This window comes from Nothoprocta perdicaria, unplaced genomic scaffold (assembly GCF_003342845.1).
Source record: "Nothoprocta perdicaria isolate Ctin4 unplaced genomic scaffold, notPer1 scaffold_12, whole genome shotgun sequence".
Taxonomy (NCBI): domain Eukaryota; kingdom Metazoa; phylum Chordata; class Aves; order Tinamiformes; family Tinamidae; genus Nothoprocta; species Nothoprocta perdicaria.
Window position 1 is genome coordinate 4,287,926 of NW_020454316.1, and position 15,976 is coordinate 4,303,901.

The window sequence follows — 15,976 nt, forward strand, 5'->3', positions numbered from 1 at the left end:
ACATGTCTGAGTGGTGTTTGGAAGACACCAGTTAAACTCCTGTCTTTGCTTTAGAGTCAGCCAGTCTGCTTTTAGTAGCATCTTGTTTAAGTATTTGACACAAGTGGCTTTCATGGGCAGCCTCTAGTACCAGATGATGCTGGTACCGAGTGTCAGACATATCTGGTACTATACAGCAGACTGTTGGGTGCTGAGGTATTTGAGATACTATCATATAGACATTTCTAATGCTATGTCCTTTATGCTCTATGTGTTGAAATGCTCTACTTTAGAGCATTAAGCGAGTGCTTAACAGTATACATGAAAGTCCTATATGAGGTTGAAGAACCTCATTCTAATCTTAACTGTACATCTGTCTAGTTTAAATGGTCAGAAGCCAAAGTGTTGATATTTTTCTTTAAGTATGTTATTGAAATTTGTATAACCCCTCTCTTTGTGATGATTCACAGGGAAGTGTAAGAGAAATTCCCCATACTAAAGAGCTTATGCTAACAAGACACAGGAGGGAGAGTGAGGGTAAGGTGAGGGAGCTGGGGGAGATTATTAGTGATGAGCAAGATGGGGATGAATCAATAAGAGAAACGAGGTCAAGAGGAAGCAAAGAGGTGCTTGGTGGGTCGAAAATGGGTACTTTTCCAGAGGGCAGGAGCAGTGTGAAGGAGACGGGAAGGTCTGTCTTCTCTAGAGGAGCAGAGTAACGATAATGGAAGAGAGATGGGAAAAGTAAGGACAAGCTAATGGAATAACAGCAGTGAGTAAATGGCAGCTAAAGATTGTGTGCTGACTTATTTGAGGTTTCCTTCTTCCCACTAAATATTTACTTGGCCTTTCAGAACTGATGTCCAAAGGACAGTTACTGAAGTCCTAAAACTCATTTTTGTCCGTGACTGTCCTTACAGAGAAAGGGCTGGTTCTGGGAGTAAGTTGGTATTCATATTTGTATGAGGATCAAATCGCTGCACGCATTTTGTTGGGGTGACAAGAGCCTTGCTAGCCCTCTCCAACGAGGATATTCCTTCATAGCTGTAAAGAGTCATCTACTACAAGATTATTTCTAAAAATTTCCGGGTTTTCTAATTTGGTATCATTAGATCCATACTTGTCCCCTGCATTTGCTGTCCTTGCTGGGTTAGGATAGTTTCAGGGACTTAGCTGAAAGCAGAAGGGACCAACAGCCCTCCTCCGGCGGCAGCGTGAGGCGCGCGTTGTCTCGCGCCTCCCCTCAGCCCCAACAATGAGCTCGGTATCTCCCGCTCCGTAATGAGCTGCTTTTGTTTCCCTCAAACGTGCTCCGCTGTCTGGAGCGCTTCCATTTACAGACAACCCTTGCCAAATTAATTTTATTTAATTATCTCCCAGGGCTAAGCTTGAATACATTTTGTGTTAAATTCGCCGTTTCTCCCTCTTCTGAACGGAATGGACTTAATATCCTTGTTAAAATCTGATTAAAACTAAAATTGAGTTTTTTGAAGTCTGATTATCCCATGAAATGGAATTTTTAAACCTAATTATGAATGGATTTGCATACATTTTTAGCACCATTGAAAAGAAAGTTGAAATAAATTTATTAATGAAATCCTCTTCTGCTGTCTCTTTGGGCCATGACGACTGCAGGGGAGTAAGGGGGGAGGAGGAGAGAAGGAGAGAATAAAATACCATCCTCCTTTGAAATGTACCCTTTCCCCCTTCCCAAACCGCTTCCAAAGGTGGTTTGACCTAGTCTCATTTTTATTCCAAAGCCTGTCACCCAGGCAAATTTGGGTAATTGATGGCTTTCTGGAGGCCAACTACACACTTAGCTGGTCTCACATATTCAAAGCCTTTCCGCGCTCTGAAGGACGGATGCGAGGGGCACCATTTGTTTCAGCTGCTATGTTTTCTGCTGCTTTCCTGAACTAGCCCTGCTACAAAATCAATAGGCAGCTCTCGTTTCTCCTTTCTGACAAACCACACGTTTGAGCAATTATTTTAAACCTGTTAAAAATAGTTTTACACAGACCCTGATGAATGTGCACGTGGGAATTGCAGTTGCTGATGTTCTTTTCCGGGTTTGAAACGTGAAGCTTCTTTGTAGGAAATATCTTTGTAGGGAATATTGGAGTCTCTCCCGCAGTGGCTGTTCCTGCTGCCCCAGGATTTGGCCCAAGGTGCCATAGAAGGGAGGACTGGTGGAGATCCCAGCTGGCTCTGGCCTTTCAGGTAGGTGTGGAGGGGACTCGGCCACCTGGCCAGAGCAGGGCTGGTGTAACAGAGAGACTCGTCCTGCTGAACCATCTTCTGCAGCTCTCCTGTTGGTTGGAAAGATCATCTCCTTACAAGGCCGACCTTAAAAAGATGTGGCATCTTGTTGGTAGTGTCCTCTATCCACTTACTTGGGGCTAGGAAGAGCTGTCTGTACTGGGTAAGCATCACTTAAAGTTTTGAGTGTCTTCTTTCTCTGTCATAGACTGTGTGAAGATTATTATTCTTTTCTGTCAAAAATCCTAAGTCTGGTAGGAAAAGCATATTGCTGGAGCTCGGAAATGCTGGACTGGATACTTCACTTTGTGAAAGGAAAAGGTTCTGCATCCAGCCACTTGTTCTTCAAGCATTTGCAAAGTTACTTTAGAGCTGAGGGACTTGCTTTCCATTTGTTTTTGTGTTTTCTTTTTAATCCTGTCTTTGCAAAGGTTAAGTATGAAGCTACAGTGGAGGTCTCAAGTTCTGAAAGAAATGTCTAGTTCTGTCACTTCCAAGATATTCCTGAATTGTCCCCAATGAGGGAAGCAGCTGTTCGAAAGAGGGAGAAGGGTTTTGCTGAGTCTTGAGAATGGTTTTTGGCTGGCACAGTCTCAGGTTATAAACCAGAATTGTAAAGTGATGTGAATGTGTGTTTGTGTGTGTGAATGTGTGTGTGTTTTGTTTTGTTTTCTCTCCATGGAGTAACAGCAAAACTTGAATTTGTTCAATCTGGGAAGAAAGAATCTAGTTGAAGTAGCTGTACCCCAGTGATTTAGATTACCTCGTTGTATTTGTTCACTGCATCTCTTCAAAGTAGACATCTTCAGCATCGGACTTGCTTTATATAGGTCATGTAATCAGGACTCCCGTTCAGTTGTAAATGAACATTCATATTATAAATGCTCTGTAGTAGCTCCACAGCCAAGCTCCATATGAGGAGCTGGGAACACTGGATGCACATTGTCTTAGGTTGCTCTATAAACCTGTAATTGCCCCAGCAAAGAGCAGAGTCAGGAAGCAGTGAAATCCTGGAGAGGGCTAGTAGGAAGATCTGTTTTTGGGATAGATGTTGCACAGAATCCCATGAGGGATTTTAAACACTGTATTGGTGTTTGGTTAGTTCTGCAATGTCCTTTCACCAAAGGCAGAGTAATTGGTTGCAGTAGCTCTCTATGCTGTGAAGCACAGCATGCAGAAACGAGCTCTGGAAGGTAAATGTACACGCAGGGGAGAATGGAAAATGGTGTCAGGTGGTGATGTCAGCTTGTTTTTTGTTATCAAGAGACTAGGTAGCTCTTTTTTCTTCTGCGAATATGTCTCATAAGTTGCAAGCTGTAGATTGTTTAATTTTACTAGTGCCTTCCCTAGTAGCTCCAGGCACTGCAACTGAAACTTTATTATATGAGTAAGCCAAGATGGTGTCAAAGTGCTTGTGACACCAATCCAGCCTTTATCTTAATCCCAGTCACAGAAGCCCATGGCAAAGACACAGGGAGAGCATAATTGCTTTTGGCTGCTCTGAACCTCGTGCTTGATGCAGGCAGCTGAGCTGATGTACTGGTTTGTCAGAGCGCGAGCTGGCAAGAGGAGAACAGTAATTGCTGAAATGCCACTGTTTACATCTTTAATGCGATTACACTCCAGCAGTTGCACTTTCTATGAACGACTCTTTAAGTCTGCTTCTATTTCCTTCTGACATGAATTATTCATTATTTATGGAGGATGGTGATTGGGGTTTGGCTTTCACTGGCAGTTTTATTATATCCACTTAGCACTGACTGCTTTGGCATGCTCAAAGACTCAGTTATTTTCCCTCTATGGGAAAACGTCCATCATTCTTGGTGTTCAGAGTGTGTAATCCAACTATTTTGGGGATGTGTGTCTGTGGGATTTTTTTTCTTTGGGTGGAGAACACGAGAAGAGTTTTTATTTAGGTAGCGCACATGGCCAAGGCTGAGGACAACCGCTTCACTGATCCTGTATGTCAAGGACCTTGGATTTGAGGTGGTTCTTATGGGCAGCTTGGGATATTTGAATGTTGAAGAAAGAAAGCAAAACTTCAAATGAGGTGGGATTCATGGGCTCTGGCTTCTGGTCAGGGTAGTTTTTGAGGGTATTGTTTTGCAAACTCCTTTGGTGAGAGTAGTTTTTGAAGGTATTGTTTTGCAAACTCCATTGAAAGCTTGTGCCATCTCTGCTTGGTTGTGCTCTTGGGGCATCAGCCCCCTATAACAACAGAGAGAATCTTGGGCCTCTGTCCTTCTTGGGTCTCTGTCCATGGCCCATCTGCCCAGCTGGGACTGCTGCATTCGGGCCTGGGTATGTTCCTGGTTGTCAGTAGATGTCCAGAGCTGATGTGCTAATAGATATCCGTAAAACTTTCTCAGAAATGTTATTTGTCCTTCACTTGGAATATTAAATTTTTAGAAGCTTTTTTTGAAAGAAAAAAAAAAAGGGAGTGAAAATTACTCCATTTGTTTAAAGTTCTGGAAGCTTTTTTTAGCTAAACAGTTCAAAGAGTGCATCTCGCTAATCAGAGGAATATTCTTGCGTCCCTGGGGTGGTCACACTGTTTTAATTGGAACTCAAGCTGCTTTGAAGTCCTTTTTAATCCTCCCTGAGCTGGGGAAGAGAGTTTGAAGGCAGTGCCGTAAATCTGAAATTTCTCCGTTTTATTTACATGTGTCTGGGGACGCGTGTAATTCATTTTCCTAAAGTTAAGCTCACTTGCCGGCTCGCGGACAGCTGAGCGAAAACTGTGCCTCATTAAGTGGGAGGTCTGAGCCAGATGGTAGGGGGTTACAGGGACTAAACTCATGTACTTGGGATTTGTTAGAACCGGTACCTGTGCAGAGGGCTCTGCACGTAATGAGCTTGCTGGGAAGAGCTGGGAATCACTGCAATTCCTGAGCAGGAGGCAAATGCCAAGCGCAAAGCTGTGGTGATGGTGGAGAATTTAAACTTGTGTCTTGGAATTAACTTACTAGTCCGGCACTCATAAATATAGTGCTGAGTGGTGTTGCTTGGCTGCTTCGTTGGAAGATAAGAAATCGAATTGAATTAACTAAAATTCTTGGGGTTAATAACTTCAAGTGTCCTTTAAATGAATGTGAGGTTGAATGTTGTTATATTGGAGTTGGATTGTAGGGTTTTATTGGGTGCCTGTATTCAGATTACTCAGACTCTGTGTCTTAGACTCTGTAAACTTAGGCCCTTCTTCAGTCTGGTTTAGATAGCAGGAATCTATTCTTATCCTGCAGTCCATATGCGTGTGATGTATCCAGCACTAATGGAGCCTCAGTTACAAGTGAAGCCTCTCTGTGCTCTCCTAATACCAATATCTTTCAGCAATATATTGCTGCTGACCATGCAAGCACTTTCCTTAACCGTTTTCTACTTTATTTGTTCCACTATTGATTTCTGTGATAAATATAAGTGGTTTTGGGCCATGTGTTCTCTGCACTTCAGTAATGTGTTTTAACTTACCACATTGGCTGAAACCAGCGTGTTTCAATTTCTGCTTCTGCTAGAGGTGAGACATCTGTGGTGAAAAGCTTTGAAAAATAATCTTGGCTCGAGTTTCGATAGTTTTTAATTAATATAAACAGCAGGCTTAACCCTCAGCTTTCTGTTGAAAACCTAGTGCTCCAGTTGAACATCTTGGTGGTGCTCCAGCCAACATCTTGGCTTTTCCTCTGTTCTAGAACTGTAGCTATGAATTCATCTGTGACTGAAGCTATTGGAGAATAACTATGTTATTTGTAAGTGGATTTATATGCAATTATACATACACATTTTTAAAACTCCAATTGCAAGTAACACTTATTGCAGTTCAAAGTTGCCCTTTGAAGTGGCCATTCCTGCTGTGAAAATGGAGATATATGATTATAATCAAATCTAAATAGGAATAATATATGGGATGTCTAATCACTTTATATAAAAAGCAACTGAAAGCATGGTCTAGATTCTTTCAAGGATGTGCATACAGTCATTAATATTTCTTCTTGCTCCTGCTGCAGTAAAATAAAATATTGCATTATTAACTGTATTTACATTTTGTGTTTGAAGTCTTAAGAGCAATAGGTACCAAATTATACCATAAAAGATTTTTCTTTCAGAATCATTAATATGGAATTAGGTACACCAAATTAAATTGCAAATTGAGAGGAGGAAAAACATTTGCTGCTTTCATTGTAAGGATGTGCTGAGAGCTGCTAGTATTTGAGCAGCAACAGCCATTTCTGAAAATCCTTTACGATCCCTTTCAATTTTCCTACTTATGTTCTATGGCTGGTAAATAGCTTACACATCTGCTTTAAATTTTTTTTTTTAAATTTTGCTTTATCTGTAATCTCCGTTCACTTTTTGAGAAGTTAAGGAAAAAAAACTGTTACTCATAAGTCATCTTTGAGTCTTCAATAGTACAAGGGTATAATTCGGTTTAGAATTTCAAACTGATTGTGAATGAATCCCTGCTGCTGCAGGATTGCTCTCTTTAGAATAGTAATGCATGTGCCTTTTCCCCCTCAACTGAAGAAAACCAGAATTGTTGAGAGTCCTGGTCATAACTAGAGAAGATGGGAATGGGGAATATATTGGATATTGGACGCGACTGGCTAAGTTGCAGAATGCTGCTGCTACTGTAGATCTCTACAATAGCAGAGCGTGGCACATCTGTTACTGAAGGCCAAATGTTCTTCAGTTTCTTCAAAACATACAAGAAAACCCAGTTTGACCTGTGTCCCGCTAAGCGATGGTTTGAGCACACTTCAAAGACACCCGAGCCGTGTGTTTGTCTGTGTAAGAAGTTTGTTCTGTCTCCTTGATGCTTTCCATTTTTCTTTGTGGAAATTCCTAGGAAGTGGTTGTTTTCCTAAGTTGGAAAATTATAGGATGCAGAACACATAATAGACAACTTGAGAAACAGAGCATATTTGCAAAGCTATTAAGCTTGTTACTGTTGCCTTATGACCTGTTGCATTTTAATTGTAATTAGAGGTCTTTTGTGTCATAAGAGAGTTGAAACGTGGTGTCTCTTCCTTTTTCTATTTGCTTTATGTAAGGTCTAGCAATGCATGACTTGTGTTCTGCAAGGAAGAACTAATCTGTGTCGCAATACTAAGAAAACCTTTCAGTTTTTAATCTTTTTACTTTAAACTTTTTTTTCTTCTCTCATTTTAGTTCTGGATTCAACCCAAAATCCAGGACATGACAAACTGTATTTGACACTTGTCTGTACCAAGCATAGTAAATATTCTAGAGCCAATAGCCTGTTTTTCATTCTTTATGCTGCAATTGTTTTTTGTGCAAGATATCAAAGAATGTCAGATGAAGAGGCCGGAGATCCAAGTGTGTTTTGGGCTGGTCAGTGTTGTGCTGGATGTGAAACAGGACATCTCTCTGGGTTAGCAGCAGTACGAATTGAGCTTGTACGTGGGTGTACTTGTCGTGAGGCAGAGCAAACAAAATATTTTATTCTTCTAGTTAGCTCTGTTTCCCATGCTGTGTACCTGCTTTGAGGTAATGCATTCTTTTTCCTCTTTGAAGTTTAGGTTAGTTTTGACTCTTAATGAAATCTAGACTTGACAGTGCTGGAAAAAAATCATTGAGAGATGACATTCACGCGCTCAAAAGTGGCAACAAGGATGCGATGGTGGGTCTGCAAACGCAGCCTGGCTTCTCAGTGTCTTTGAGAGCCAGGCTGACATTTCGTGCATCTCGCACTCGAGCCTCCTTTCCCTCTGCCCGTGTGGCTGGTGCTACCTGGCTCTGACGGCAGCACTCAGTGCTCCAGGATATGTTTTGATGAAAAGGCAGCTGAGCCCGTTAGCAGCTTCCTGCTGAAAAGGGTAATATCAGCAAGCAGGATCAGACCTTTAGTGGCGGAAAATGAACTGAGCAAAACCAGCGATTGTCCCTTCAGCAGCAACGGGTGTTTAGACCAGCTCAGCTGCGCTCCAGATTGTACTCGGAGAAGAGGACCCTGGAAGTCTTCAACTTGGGTGAAACTGGCTCTGCTTCGGGAAGGCAAAGCCCCGTGGCCTTGCTGTGCAGAGGGTACTTCCATGTGCTCCAGCACTGTCTTACCAGACTCTAGAAGATGGCTCTTGTCCCCATGACCTCCCAAATACCATGGCACATGATGCAATATGCCATGACCTAACTTCTGGTGAATATTTAAAAACAAAAAAATCCCAGACTATTTTCATCTCAACTTCCCAATCTCATTATCAATGAGTTTGCTACTACTATGTATAATGTTCTCTCTCCGAAGTCTCTAAGGCCTTTTGCTTGAAAATTTAAACTGAATTCTGCAATGTGTGCTTCCCACATTTTGGTTGTCTATTCAATGTTTGCTGCCCAGGCAGAGGTGGGGATGGGAAAGAAGATTGGCGTGTTAAAATGGCAGCCAAATGATTAATTTTTTTTCCAAAATCAGTTTTATCATCTCAAATTCCTAAGTAGATCTTAAAAGAAGAAATTGAACTCAATTGCCGTATTTAGAGCTTTGGGAGGAAAGCCCTCTTTTTTTCTTTAAAACTAAAGAAGTTTTTTTGACTGGAATTTAAGATTATGTAATTTTTTTTTCCAAATTGTGACTTGATGAATCAATTGTGAGCTATGCAGTTTTATTTATCTCTGGAATTATCAAGATGTTTACATGCACTAAAAATGCCGTCTTACAAATGAGTTTTGCTTTGTGTGGTTAATGTGGACCTTTTTTTTAGTAAAAGAGCAATTGAATTTGATTGTTTGAACACAAATATGAGGCTTATTTCCTAAAATGAGAGACTTGGGAGCTTAGATATTAGTTAAGGTGTGCCCGTAGGGAGATAACACGTATTTAGATGAAAGGATATTTGGCAAGTTACCATTTTTTTGATATATACTTGGAGTTAGTGTGGCTGAATTAAAGATTGTCCTATTTTGGCAAATCCATACGTGCTGTTGTGACTGTTGTTGTGTGCCCTCTAGCCTCGAAGGACAAGTCCTGGCAGGAACCGAGCAGCTTGTGGACTCGCCGCTAAAGTGTAAGAAATAAGCAGGGATCCTGCAAACAGGAAGCACAGGAATTGTGCAGCTCAGCTGTGCAAAGAGGCTGACTGGGGAGCTGCCTTCAGATCTACATGGAGGAGCTATTACAGCTGCTCCGCCGTCCTTCTAATCACACAGAAGTATTTGAAACAACTAAAATGTCTTTCCAGGCTGCCTCTGCCTTTGTCATGTTTTTGTTCTGCGCGTGTTCTTCGGATGCTCTTGTCTTTCAGCCTGAAGAGAGGAGCCGAAATCCCTGTTTAAAAATAGTGAAGGCCTTTTTTGGAGAGAGGAGGCTCTCCAAATCTTTGTGTTTCTGTGCATCATACAGAAGTGAATAAGGAACAAGCCCCAGATTTTATGTTTATGGGAGGCTGCCCAAAAAAAAAAGGGAGGGGGTAGTGGATTTTGTTTTTGGACTCAAGAGAGAAGCAGATGTGTCCTCCGTTTCTATGCCTGGTTCTCGTTAACAAACACTTCAGTAAAGGCTTCTATTTCTGGGCTTTGTCAGCTAATTATGCTCAAGTCTAAAACAGTTTGTGGATCCACCTAAAATGCCGTGCCAAAAAATCTGGAAATGTTCCCTTTCAATTTAATACAACTTACTTCAGACGCACAAATCTCAGTTCTTCTTTTCTTTCTCATATGGAGATGTTCTCAAAAACATCTCTCAAAAACAGGTGATTCTGAGGAATTTAGTACTGTATGTGTCCTTAATTTCATACATTCCCCCCCCTCCTTGGAAAACAGTTGATTACTTGTTTTTTCTATTTAGTCTTTTGTCTTGCAGATCCAAGCTAAGATGAGATCTCTCCTTTGGCTATAAATTTTGAAACATTTTATAGAGGTAATGAGATGTCATTCTACTAAATTATAAATTAAAAATAATCCAGTTTTTGCGTTTCCTTTAAAATTTCTCAGCTGCTTACTGATTCCTAGTTTAATGTTACTTCAGCAGCTAATTTGAAGTGCCTGACTGTCAGTTTATAATGGCATGATAATAAGTCCTTAACAACTAAGACAGCACAACCAAGTGCTCCAACAAATGTCTATAAAATGACATTTTTCTAAAAAAAAAAAAAGTATAAGCCATTTTCCATGTTAAAAGTTATAAAATGTGCCAGTGGGAGCTTGAAACTCATTGTATAAAGCTGAATGACTTGGATGGGCATTCCATTAAGTTAATTTTTCCCTTCATTTAGGTTTTTTTATTACTCTTCAACTGCTCTCTTTCAATTTATCTGCACTTCAAAGGGAGTCAAAGAGCTTTGTTGAACAGTGATTTTTGTCAGTCTTCTGCCTTACTCTGCTCCTAAGCTTTGCTGGACTAATTTGTACTTTGAGGACAAAAAATCCTTTTTTTCCAAATTAGTTTTAAATACTTGCCTGATTGTTTGGTTATTCCCGGATCCTGGAAAAGACTTTCCCTTAAGGGTTGTTGTAGAAGGAAATAGGGCCCTGGGGTAGGCTGGAAGGAACAAGTAGAGGAAGAAGGTTTTAGTTTGGGCTCCTGGTGCTTTGCCCAGCAGAGAGGAGCTGGAGTTCAGTGGTTCATCTCACTTTGTGCTTTGGAAGCCACTTCTTATCGTTTGCTCTTCACGTTATCTTTATCATCACATACCATATGACTCATAATAACATCCTGCTCTTCGATTTCTGTGTGGTTTGTATAGAAGTTTTTGCACAGCTAGTGCAAACACAGGTTCTTTTGCAGTCGTGTGTTTTTGCTGTGGCAGAGGACAATGTCTGCACGGGTGTGTCTGGGCAGCAGCTGCTCACAGAGCAGGTTCTTGGTGCCCTCGTGGGAGGGCAGAGTCTCCAACCTCCCTCAGGTAGCAGTGGTGATTCGAGCAGCATTGGGGAGCTATATTGGCAAACACATTCCCTGAGAGAAGAATGTTAGGTCTTTAAAATCAATTTTGTAGGAAATGGATGGAGCCTTTGTAAAGTTTATGTGCAATTAAACAAAAGGTTCTCAGGGCTGGAAAATGTTGACGGGCTGTTGGGCTCCTGACAAATTTCTGTAGGTGCCCTTGTTTTCAGAAACGTGTGAAATGATGTGGCTGTTCACAGCAGTGAACAGGGGACTGGTGGTTTTTGTCGCTGGGGACCTTGGCCAGTTCTCTGCAACTTGCAGGCTGATCAGATCTAGCTTTGTTCGTGCAGTGGTGTTTCTGTACTTGGAAATGAAGTCCGGCTTGGGCATACTGTGTGTGATTAGGGTGAGACATAGGCATCCTGATAAAGGTATTGGGTCCTAGAGGGCATGTGAGGGAAGTCTGTGTCTTTGGACATGTGACTCAGTTTAGTTTTGCAGAAAGCTCAGCCTTCCTCAGCAGGGCTCGATACCCATTGCCTTTGTTTCCTCTTACATCCATGAAGCTCCGCTTTCTCTTCTTAGTATCTAGTGCCAACAAAACCTCCTCCAAAAACGAGCACAAACCTAAAGCTGCCAACTGCTGAAACAGAAATTGGAGGCTGACTGTTGATGTGAATTGCCTAACAGATGAGGATGATTTGTTTTTTATTGGAAATTGGTCAGTAGCTATCATTACTAGAAATCTATGCCTTTTATAATACCCTCTTATTTTGCTATTGGATTAGCTTCAGCTCTCTTTTTCAGTGCTAACACACCATGGTACAGATTTTTGAGAATATGAGAATAAAATTGAGGCAAATATTTTTCTTTTTTTTCTTTCTTTTTTTGCTTTGTCCATGTAAAAATCTGTGCAATTATTTCATTGGTTCAGGGACAAACAGTTCTGTTGGGGAGAGGCACTCAACACGGCAAGAGATGTAATTGCTACTAGCTTTTTGATAAATTTGTTATATTTGGGTGAATTATGGGCTGCTTAGAACTGCATATTTCAGAGCCTTGTTAATTTGGCAGCTAAAATCTCCAATGATTGTCCCTGAGGAAATCAGGCTGGAGTTGGAAAATCACTTGGGCTGTTCTATAAATGGTTTCACTTCACACCTAGACTTGAACCTCTTGTACACTTGTGATACAAAGGGAGGTCTCTGAGGGGACAGCCAAGTCCCTGTGGAGACTGGTGATGTAGGCCAGTGGGTTTGGGGACTGTCAAAGCTGGGTTATCTTGATCTCAATCCTCAGCTTTCAGGACTGGCCTTGAGGAAAAGTATCCCTAGTCCTGACATCTGTGCCTGGTTGCTGGGGGCTCTGTAGATATCTTTGACAGGAAAATCACTATCGGAGTGGTATCCAGAGCCTTTTTTCAGTGGTCTCATAATTGGTGTCTAAAAGCAACACGCTGGAAACTGCAGGTTTGAGGCCGTGCTGCCCTGGGCGCTCGCGGTGAATCTGAGGTTATTCAGCCGCCTGAGCCCGGGGCTGCAGAGCCAACGTGACCCTCTGCTCTGTCTTGGTCTCGCCCCACAGAAGCGATCCCGAGCTGGCACCACAGCAAGGTTCTGTAGCCCAGCAGTGGTTGGAATAACCCAGAACCTGCTCATCCCTACATGTCTGTGCCGACCACTACGGAGGAAAGGGGATTGGGAACTGTGCTTATATATAAAGTTTTGTTTATTGTCCATTCAGTGTGTTTGGGTCTATATGCAGGCTGCTTGCTTGAAGAGTTTGTTTGGCCTTGCTGACACTAAGGCTTTAGAGCTGGTTTAGGGGTTGCAGCAAACAGTGAGGAGCTGCTGTGAGTTGGATGGCAACTACATCGTGCAGCAAAGGCTTTTATAAAACAGGTGTCTGTGTGTCTTGTCCAGGATGCAGCCCTGTGTAGTTTTAAGCAACAGCTTTGACCTGGTGTGGGTCTTTGATCTGCTTCTTTGTGAGGCCTTTTTTTCTGGATGTGTTTGGAGCATCATCCCTCAGCTGATGATTTTATTAAAGTTTCAATTTTGTTTTGTATTTTTTAGGACACCTGATGATCTCTCAAGACAAATTGTGGCACTGCAACAAAGGGAGCTTGTGCTGAAAGAGCAGAACTCGACCATCATTAACAGGTAAGTGATGCCAACAGTGGATGTTGTACAGTGAGATGCTGTCATGTTAAAGCACATAGGAAGAAAATAAAGACTGCAGCCTGAGAGGATGGCTCTTCAGATTCTCCTGCTGTCCCAAGGAGCCTTCTGTGCTATCGCTACCTTTCCTATATTGAGGATGAGTTTTTGCTTGTTTAAATCCTTGCAGGAAGAAAAAGATGAAGAACTGTGGGAGGATGTGGTGAGCTGTTTATGTAGCTTTAGTTTATAAGCTGAAATGTTTGCAAGGGAAAGTAAGCTGCTTTCCCAGATTGTTTCCTCTGGAAAGGGAATATCAAAGCAAAATGTGTAAAGTAGTTATCTGGGTGTGGGAAGGGAGCAAGAGCCCTCAGGACTGTGTTTGGATCATGAGAGCACAGGTTCGTGTTGATGGGCAAATGTGTTTGCAGGGTCAGTGCTGAAGTACCGTTAGACTTTAGGAGGAGCTGTCCGCTGGTGCAGAGTGGAGCCCTCCAGGTTTTGGAACAGCTAAAGGGCTGCTAAGGTTTTGCCCTGGTGTGGGAGTGAGGATCTCAGTACGGAAATGGATTTGTTTGCCACACTTTAACTTTCTGCACAGGGTACGCAGAGGATTTCTTAACGTGCTTGGGTATTGTGCCGGAATGCTCTTCTCATCCTCTCTGTGTGTCCTCTTATTTCCCGCACTATTTCCTTGCATTAGGAAGGAATTAGACTGTTCCTATTAAAAGCAATACCCCTGTCTTCCAGAAAGGTAGTTTGCATTGCTGTGGTGTTAGCTGAGCTGCCCAAGCAACAGAAACGTGCAGCACTTTCACCTTTGGTATAAGCACGTTGAATGCAAAGCAGCCGAGTGCTGTGTAACTGGGCACTGGTCAAGCCTGCATAGTCCTTCCTGCACTGCGTTTGCTAACGTGTCTCCCAGGACATGGGGTAAACGTTGGTTCAGGAGAGGAGTCTGCTGTGGCTCCTGCCTTACGAGGGACAGGCAGAAGTCGAGCCGGGTGTTTAAAGCTTGAAGTTTTGCTGCCACTCACAGTGAAACAGTTTAGTCAGTTGTAAAATTGTTAGCAAAGTGGGAACTCCCACAAGTGCAGCTGGCAAAATTGCTCAGGGGTTTTCGCGAAGACGTTTAAGGGGGTGGGAAAAATACCAGCAATATAAAAAAGACATTTCACATATTAAAAATAAACCAAGCAAACCCCCAAACCCACAATTGATCAAATGACCAAATAAAAGGACGGTGGTAATGTTTAACAGATATTGATTTGGGGCTTGTGCAGGCTGCCTCGCAGCCTGTCAGGGAAAGGCTTTTGCTGAATTTATTAATAGCCACGGGGAATCGTCTGCTTAGAAAGCAGCCTTTTGGTAGTGCCTGTTCACAGTGGATGTAATTGTGCCAATCTAGTTTAAAAATAAAAACATGATTAAGATTACTTTTTGATTTCAAGTGAAATGGGCTGTGAAGCTGTTTGAATTAAAATTCTAACATTTTCTTGATGCAGTGCTGTGTGTGCCGCTTCCGGAACTGACAGTTTCGTCTTTCTTCTGTCACATACCTTATTCTGTCTTAAAATGTACGCAGTAAGATACATTTTTAAAACCTTCCATTACAGCTTATATGAAAGTTCCCAGGAGAAGCTCTTGAGTCTTTGGAAACTAAAACCTTGTTAAGGAAACAAATCTAATTTTCTCTTTTTCTTTGAATGACTTCCTGATTCAGCTGATGGTCTTCTCTTTTGTTTTATAATAGCATTGAAAGTGGTCTGTGTATTACAGTGACTTAATATGTGATTATGACTCCCTCTGGTGATTTAGACCAGCACTTATTCAGCTTTCTATTGTTTTTCAGCTACAAGATCTTTTACCCTTAATGAAAATGTGTTTTGCCTTCAGTACTGTAAGTCTTAGGCTTGATTTCCAAAGAAGGTGGTTATGTGTGTGTAGAGGTATGTGCAATAAAATAAAAATAGTATTTGCTATTATCTGCTTTTAAGAAGCTTGAATTAAGTTTCTTTAATAGAGGCAATAGTTTGGTAGATGTTATTTAAGACGACATCGTTGAAAGTTAGCTTCAGAATTTGACCTGGAGCAACGAAGGGGTTGTAGCAGGAGAGGGTGGATCGTGGTGGTCCAGTTGGACCCTACTCGCTGGATCTGCCCTTAGAGCAGGGCAGGGAGAGGGCTGGGGTGTCTATAGCTGCATTTGCTCGTGAGCAAACTCTGTCTTGCAGCCTGGCAAATAGTCCTGATTGCTCTTTGACGAGGGGAGGCGCTTGCTAGTGAAACAGGATCCAACTGCTAAGATGGCAGAGTATGAACAGGACTCTGCTCTGCAAAACAGAATGTGTGTGCAGAAAACAGCACAAGGCAGGAATTTGCTGCTCGAGGTCCTGTCTGCTCCTGTAAAACTGGGGGGCAGATTTAGCTTGGCTGCTTCTCGATGCACTTGGGGTGCATAGAGGAGGCTTTGGGGGTACAAATGCACTGATAACCATGTCTTGCAAATAGCATATGGCTTCACTAAACGGACCGAGCTTGTTTGGTTTCTTACTTCTGAACTGTTTCCCACTTATTATATGCTGCCATTATTAAAAGCAATAAAAGGTCATTGCACCACAAAAAGGTTATGTTATAACTTGGCCTTTGCATTTTTTTTTGGGGGGTGGGGTTTTCAAGCACACCCTGTGTCACCTGTGTCACCTGTGTCACCTGTGTCACCTGTGTCACCTGTGTCACCTGTGTC

At 42.1% G+C, this 15,976-nt stretch overlaps 1 protein-coding gene across 1 annotated transcript in view; it reads left to right on the forward strand.

Moving 5' to 3' along the window:
• Nucleotides 1-15,976, forward strand: part of MAD1L1 (mitotic arrest deficient 1 like 1) — a 232,828-nt gene that overhangs the window by 18,839 nt on the left and 198,013 nt on the right. Inside the window, exon 9 of the mRNA XM_026053930.1 lies at nucleotides 13,147-13,233. Coding sequence (XP_025909715.1) covers nucleotides 13,147-13,233 — 87 coding nt within the window. The remainder of the gene's footprint in view (nucleotides 1-13,146; nucleotides 13,234-15,976) is intronic.